Source organism: Balaenoptera physalus (genome assembly GCF_965194825.1).
Source record: "Balaenoptera physalus genome assembly, chromosome: 20".
Taxonomy (NCBI): Eukaryota; Metazoa; Chordata; class Mammalia; order Artiodactyla; family Balaenopteridae; genus Balaenoptera; species Balaenoptera physalus.
Genome location: NC_138901.1, coordinates 56,474,223 through 56,480,360, shown reverse-complemented (window position 1 = coordinate 56,480,360; position 6,138 = coordinate 56,474,223). Strand labels below are relative to the sequence as shown.

Sequence of the window (6,138 nt, the reverse complement as noted above, 5' to 3'; positions counted from 1 at the left end):
AGATTTAGCCACATCTTCTTTAGGCCCCACGGCCCTGCCCATTCGTTCAAGGCCACGCCTCCCCTCCCTCTCAAGACCTCCCACTTCCCTTGCTCCTTTCCCGGTCCAGTAGCTACTCATAGGAGCTCTCATCCTCCGTAAGGCCTGGGCTTCCTCCTTCCCCAAACCCCCAGCATCCCATTGAGAGACTTAAGGCTTGTGGTTGTGGGTGTTTTAATGCACTGAGCTCCAATACAATTCTCCCACCTTTATGGCTAGCACAACCGGGTACTACCAGGGCCCCCTCAGACGACAAATTCAACCAAGGTCAAGGCCAGAGTGAGGTCCAGCGTCTGTCCGAGGTGCATTATCAGCCTTGGCTTTTAGAGTCCTCGACCCTCCCTCAAGCGGTGAAGAAGGGGAGGTCCTCTCAGTTATCCAGGCTCATGAGTAGAGCAGTGCCCCTCTTGATCCAATGATCAGATGTCATGGTCCCAGAGCGGAGGTCGATGCCAATGACAAAGGATGCGCGGTCTGAGCTGCCTGCCCGGTTGGGATAGTAATAGCAGGGACAGGAGTACATGCCTTCGGGGAAGGAGAGGAGAAAGAGTCAGACCCTGAAGCCTCTGGCAGAGCAGGGCAGGAGCAAGTGTGGGGGAGGGGTGGAGCAGAGACTGGGTTAGGATCCAAACTAGGGATGGAGCAGGCAAGCTTGAGGGAACTGTCCCACCCTTGGCACTCTTCTTGCGGCTCTCTGTAGGCCGGAAGTGGATCGTGGGCATGAGGCAGACAAGCTGCATGGGCTCTGCCTCCACCAAGCAGGAGTTCTTCCGGTCCCAGCCAGCACCCTCCAGGTATAGGCCCCGAACCCAGACACCATCCTGGGGAGACATGGGGACAGGTTGGGGGGAAATCTAGACCCTCAGTTGCCAGCACCCCTGTCCTGCCACCTCTCCTCCCCTCTCAACCAACTGTTTCCCACCTTTGCTCCCAGCACCCTCCTCCTCCACCAGAACCCCCTCTGCTCGGAACCCCGAGCACATCTGGCTCCCACCTTGGGTGGATACACTAGGTTGCTGTCGTCCACAGTGGAAACAATAAACTCCCAAGAGAGGCTGTCCACTGAAATCTGGGGATTGAAGGTGAGAATAAGGGAGGACCCCCAAAGAGGAAAGCAGATACATATCCTCAGCAACCGTCCCCATCACACTTTCCACATTGCTCACATTGTTTTGGCGAGCTGAAGACTGCAGGACAGCAGTGAGGAAGCCAGTGGGAAAGGTGAAGCCAGACAGCCAGAAGATCACAGGAGGCCGTGCGCGGCTGGCCCACAGCTCAAACTGTTCCACCCGCATGGCCAAGTCCCGGGTCCATGAAGCCAATGGCTTTTGTGAGGGATATGCCTGGAGGAGGAGAAGGCAGTGTGTGTTTATTCATTCACTTATTCATGCATTCAAATCCTTGTTTCAACACTTGGAGCAGCTATAAGAAGAATATATGCTGTCAGCCCCTGTTCCCCAATCATAGTTCGGCACAGCTCTCCAAAAGCCAACTCCCAGGAAAGAAGCATAAAATGACAACTATTAACAATAGCACCAGTAATATTAACCAGTTACCATTAATGAAGCAACTTCTAGCATTGTGCACAGTACTGGGAATCCTTGAAACATCCTTGGAGAGGCTAGGAACTTACCCTGAGTAAGCTTCTAACTAAATAACTTTTCAAAGTCAGTCAGTAAAGGGCAGAGTCAGATTTCAACCTTGAACTTGTCTGGCCCCAAAGCCCAGGCTCACTGCTTTTTGCTATATGCTTCCTTAAAACCAGGAGGTCACCGGCCCAGGGGTGAAAGGAGAGTTCATTGTTGGATTAGGATCAACAGTAATGTAATCTTGCCTTTCCCCAGAGCGGAGGGACATGGGCATCAAAGATGCAATTGAAAATCTCTTCCAGGCTTGTAGACATGACGATGAGGCCCTGGATGCCTTTTTCTAGGTCTGTCAGTGAGAACCTGAACAGGGTAAGGTGGAGGGTTAGGGATGGGATGGGCCTGGGAGAGCCATCACAGGCAGGGAGTGAAGGCCTTTCCTCGTGCTCCCTCACCACGTCCCACAGAACCGCCCTCCATCTTACAGGATGGTCTCCATAAGCTTGTTGTATCTCTGAATCTCCTGAAGAAGCACCACATTGAGTGCGGAGGGGTCCATAGCCAGCAGTTTTCGGGTCCCTTCATAGTCGATCATTTCAGGGATCTTCTGTTTCACATCAGCAGCCAACTCAAGGACCTGCCGAGGCAGGAGCTCTGAGCTCTGAGTGCAGACCCCTCTTCCTCATTGCTTTCCCTCCCCCAGGTGTCTGTCTGTCCTTACCTTCTCTTCCCGGCTCTGGTCTCCGGCCCTGGTGGGTGTAATCTGGGGTTGCAGGGAAAGCAGAGTCTCAAAGAGAGTTCGTGCCTCAGTGATCTGGGAGGCCACATCTGCATTAGGGTGCTGGCCAAAGGTCTCGGGGGGGTCCATGCCGGGCAACATGCTAATGTACTCTTTGTATGAGGCCAGGCTCCCATCCTTGGGGATGAAATAGGTCTCCAATACCGACAACCTGGGGAGCCACCGCATAATTATCCCTGTGTCGTGGGGACTCTGGGGCTCCCATGCCAGGCCAAGATCCCATTCCTCCAACTCCTGGCTCTTGCTCCACCCCCCGCCCCACAGTCCCACAAAGCCTGCCTTCTCCCAATCTCACATTCTCTCCTCACACACTTCCCCTGCCCCCAGCCCGTTCAGCGCGCCCCCTCACCTGTAGGAGGGGGTTGATAGAGCCTGCTCACAGAAGTAGTCATTGATGTAGGTGGTGAGCAAGCGCCGGTCCCAGTCATCCGTGACGTGTCCGCCATAGTTGACACCAGCGATGAGGTACTTGAGCGCATCCCAGGGCGTCTCCTCATACTCGTCCAGGTAGAGGCTCAGCAAGTTCTCTGACACCTGTGTGCGGTCCCAGCCCGAGCCCCCAGCCCCACGCACAGTTATGGCAGGAACCCTTCCAGGGTCGCTTTAACACAGGCTTCCTGTCAGTGGCTATTCCTGCAGGGCAGCCATGGGGCAGGAAGTGTAAGGAGACAGGGCTGGGATGAGGGACCCTGGTTAGCACAAACCTCAAAGTCGGAGTCATTGAAGCCACAGATGATGTTCCAGCCGAGTTGCAGGAACTTTCTGCGTTCAAGTAACACAGAGTGGAAGAAGCACAGTGCAAACAGCAGCTTCTTATACTTGGAGGGTTTGGAGCAGCGGGAAAACTGTGGTTCTGTCATCAGTTGGTAAAGACGGGTCATGTTTGCCTTTAGGCCCTGGGGACAATGAAGTACAGAGGTGGGATGACATGCATCTTGCTTGGCCCTGCCACTAGCACCGTCGTGTACAATTGTGGAGGTTGCCCATTGCACAAGGGCACTGGCTGAAGGGATGAGTGGAGGCTGAAATCCAGCCCTTGAGCTGCATGCCAGGGTGTGCGCTCATTCACGGGGCTGCGTGCCTTTCCCTGATTCACACACGGACACTGTATGGGCTAGTGGCAGCCCTGTCTTCTTGTCTCCGCACCACCCCCCCAGCCTTTTGATCCCCTCAACCACGATGTTCTCAATGGTGGGTAGGCTGACTCAATTTGGGAGTGCCAGAAAATATGCACAGAAACATAAACGTGCACTACTGATGAAGAAAAATGTACACAACTATGGGCAAAGGGTCAGTAGATAGTGTCTCATCAAGGAGGAACGTTCTATGTGATTGGATTTATCCGGCTTCATGAACAGGTTGGGATTTGGCCTAAGTCTTACAAATGGGAAGGATGTGACGAGGCTGAGAGGAGGGCCTTAGTTTCCCAGAGATGGGAAGAATTGAAGAAATAAAGGCACAAAGGGGAGATAAAGTGAGAAGAGAAGTCTAACTGAAATCAAGTGCAAGTGCTCAGGTGGGGAAAGAATGGCCATGAGCAGATGGAGTGCAATAAGAAGGGCAGTTGGAGCCGTTTGGACCTGATTCACCAGGTATCCTGGAGCCATTTCTGTCTTAAGTAGGACAGTGATACGTTGAAAGTATTTTAAGAAGACTCATATACGATGGACAGAATGGAGCAGGGAGAAAACAGAAGTAAGAACATTGGATAGACCAATAACAAAAAGAAAATATAATTTTTAAAAATACCATTTATAACATCATCAAATTATGTAAAATACTGTGAAACCACCGAGTCCTAACCACTGGACCACCGAGGAATTCCCTTTACACATCTTTATAGAGAAACTTACAAAACTTTATTGAAATAAAGAACAGGGACTTCCCTGGTGGCGCAGTGGTTTAGAATCCGCCTGCCAACGCAGGGGACACAGGTTCAGTCCCCAGTCTGGGAAGATCCCACATGCTGCGGAGCAACTAAGCCAGCACGCCACAACTACTGAAGCCCACATGCTGCAACTGCTGAAGCCCGTGCGCGTAGAGCCTGTGCTCCACAACAAGAGAAGCCACTGCAATGAGAAGCCCACGCACCACAAGGAAGAGTAGCCCCCGCTCGCCGCAACTAGAGAAAGCCCGTGTGCAGCAACAAAGACCCGACACAGCCAAAAAAAAAAAAAAGAATAAATGGAGAGACCTACTATACTCATGGATTGGGAGGCTCAATATCCTAAAGACGATGATTTCCCCCAAATTGATCAATAGAATTTTTCTGGTGAAAACCTGACAAGCTAGTTCCAAAATTTATGTTGGAGAATAAAAGGTCAGGAATAGCCTGGAGAAGGACATTGGTGAGGGGACTTGCCTTCCCAGCTATCAAGAATTATTATAGGGCTATATAGTAATTAAGACAGTGTACATTGACCCCAGGATAAACAAGTTGACTAGTGAACTGAATAAAGGGCCCAGAAACCCATCTGTATATATATGACATGATTGGGACATTTAACAAAATTGGAGTATATAATACATTTAGATTAAAAGAGTGTATCAATTTATTGAAGTTGGCAACTGTGCTTGCAATTATATAAGAAAACATTCTTATTCTTAGGACTGAGCCCTTTACACTGAAATACACTGAAGTATGTAGCAGTAAAGGGCCAGGATACATGCAATGCACTCTCAAATGCTTCAGAAGAAGTGTGAATGAGAAGAGAGAGAAAAACAGAGAGAGATCAAATGATAAGGCAAGTGGGACAAAATGTTAACAACAGATGAATTTGGGTAACATACATGTGAGGGTTCTTTGTATTATTATTCTTACAACTTTTCTGTAAGTTTAAAATTATTTCCAAATAAAATATTTTAAAAATATTGGCCTCTTTGTCAGCTTCCAAAAGAAATCTGGTTGCACCAACTATACCCTGAACGTCCTACTTTCTCTGAAGGTTTGGTGGGTCGCAGGAAGGTTCTGCGTCACCAGCAAGCGGCATTTCACAGGAGGCTCTCCTGGGCTGAGCTAGAACAGGGCCCTCTCCTCTGGTGACCCAACCACGGCAGAGCCATCCTCTCTGATTCCTCTCTCCTCCTGGGTTTTGCTCCAATTCATCATTGCCTCCACGCTCACTGCTTATCATGCCGACCTAAACAGCACCTACCTCAGGGCCAACACATCTCTACCCATCACAGAGGGTGGGGCTCAGCCAACAGAGGGCCCACGGGCTACCAAGGCACACACCTCTCTTAGAAGGCAATAAGAAAGGCTCTTAAAAAATGAACTAAAAAAAAAAATTCTGTTTCTTTGGCAACACATTTCTGGACTGTTTTGACATTTTTAAATGGGGGTACAGAATGCTTTTGTTGGCAGAAAAGAATATAAATAAAAATCAACTTTAAACATATATTTTTAAAAATTAGTGGCACCATTAACAAAAATGGGATGAGGAGATAATCTACGCGGAGGATGACTTGTTTTGAGAGCGTGGGATTTATGGTGCTGGTGTGCCAAAAAGAAATGCTTCGTAACCAGATGGAATTCAGACCCGGCACTGAGTTTGATACTGGAGCCAGAGATGGGGATTGGGGTTGAAATCAGGAAGAGGACAATTTCTCCATCAACTTGTGAAAGGAGGAAATGTAGAATGAGGGAAGGACAGGAGGAGAAAGAAACACAGAAGTAATAAATAATGTGGCAAGAAACAGAGGGGGGGACCAGAA

The 6,138-nt window shown here is 49.6% G+C and overlaps 1 protein-coding gene across 1 annotated transcript in view; it reads right to left on the bottom strand.

Annotated features, from left to right (window-relative positions):
* Positions 1–196: 196 nt before the first annotated feature.
* The window catches only part of DNAH2 (dynein axonemal heavy chain 2), a 96,114-nt gene continuing 90,172 nt past the window's right edge, over positions 197–6,138 (bottom strand). The window contains exons 79-87 of the mRNA XM_082441810.1: positions 3,129–3,320; positions 2,774–2,958; positions 2,347–2,575; positions 2,111–2,262; positions 1,874–1,988; positions 1,206–1,382; positions 1,034–1,108; positions 710–860; positions 197–564 (exon numbers count right to left, since the gene is read on the bottom strand). Of these exons, the coding sequence (XP_082297936.1) occupies positions 410–564; positions 710–860; positions 1,034–1,108; positions 1,206–1,382; positions 1,874–1,988; positions 2,111–2,262; positions 2,347–2,575; positions 2,774–2,958; positions 3,129–3,320 (1,431 nt within the window). The 3' untranslated portion in view covers positions 197–409. The remainder of the gene's footprint in view (positions 565–709; positions 861–1,033; positions 1,109–1,205; positions 1,383–1,873; positions 1,989–2,110; positions 2,263–2,346; positions 2,576–2,773; positions 2,959–3,128; positions 3,321–6,138) is intronic.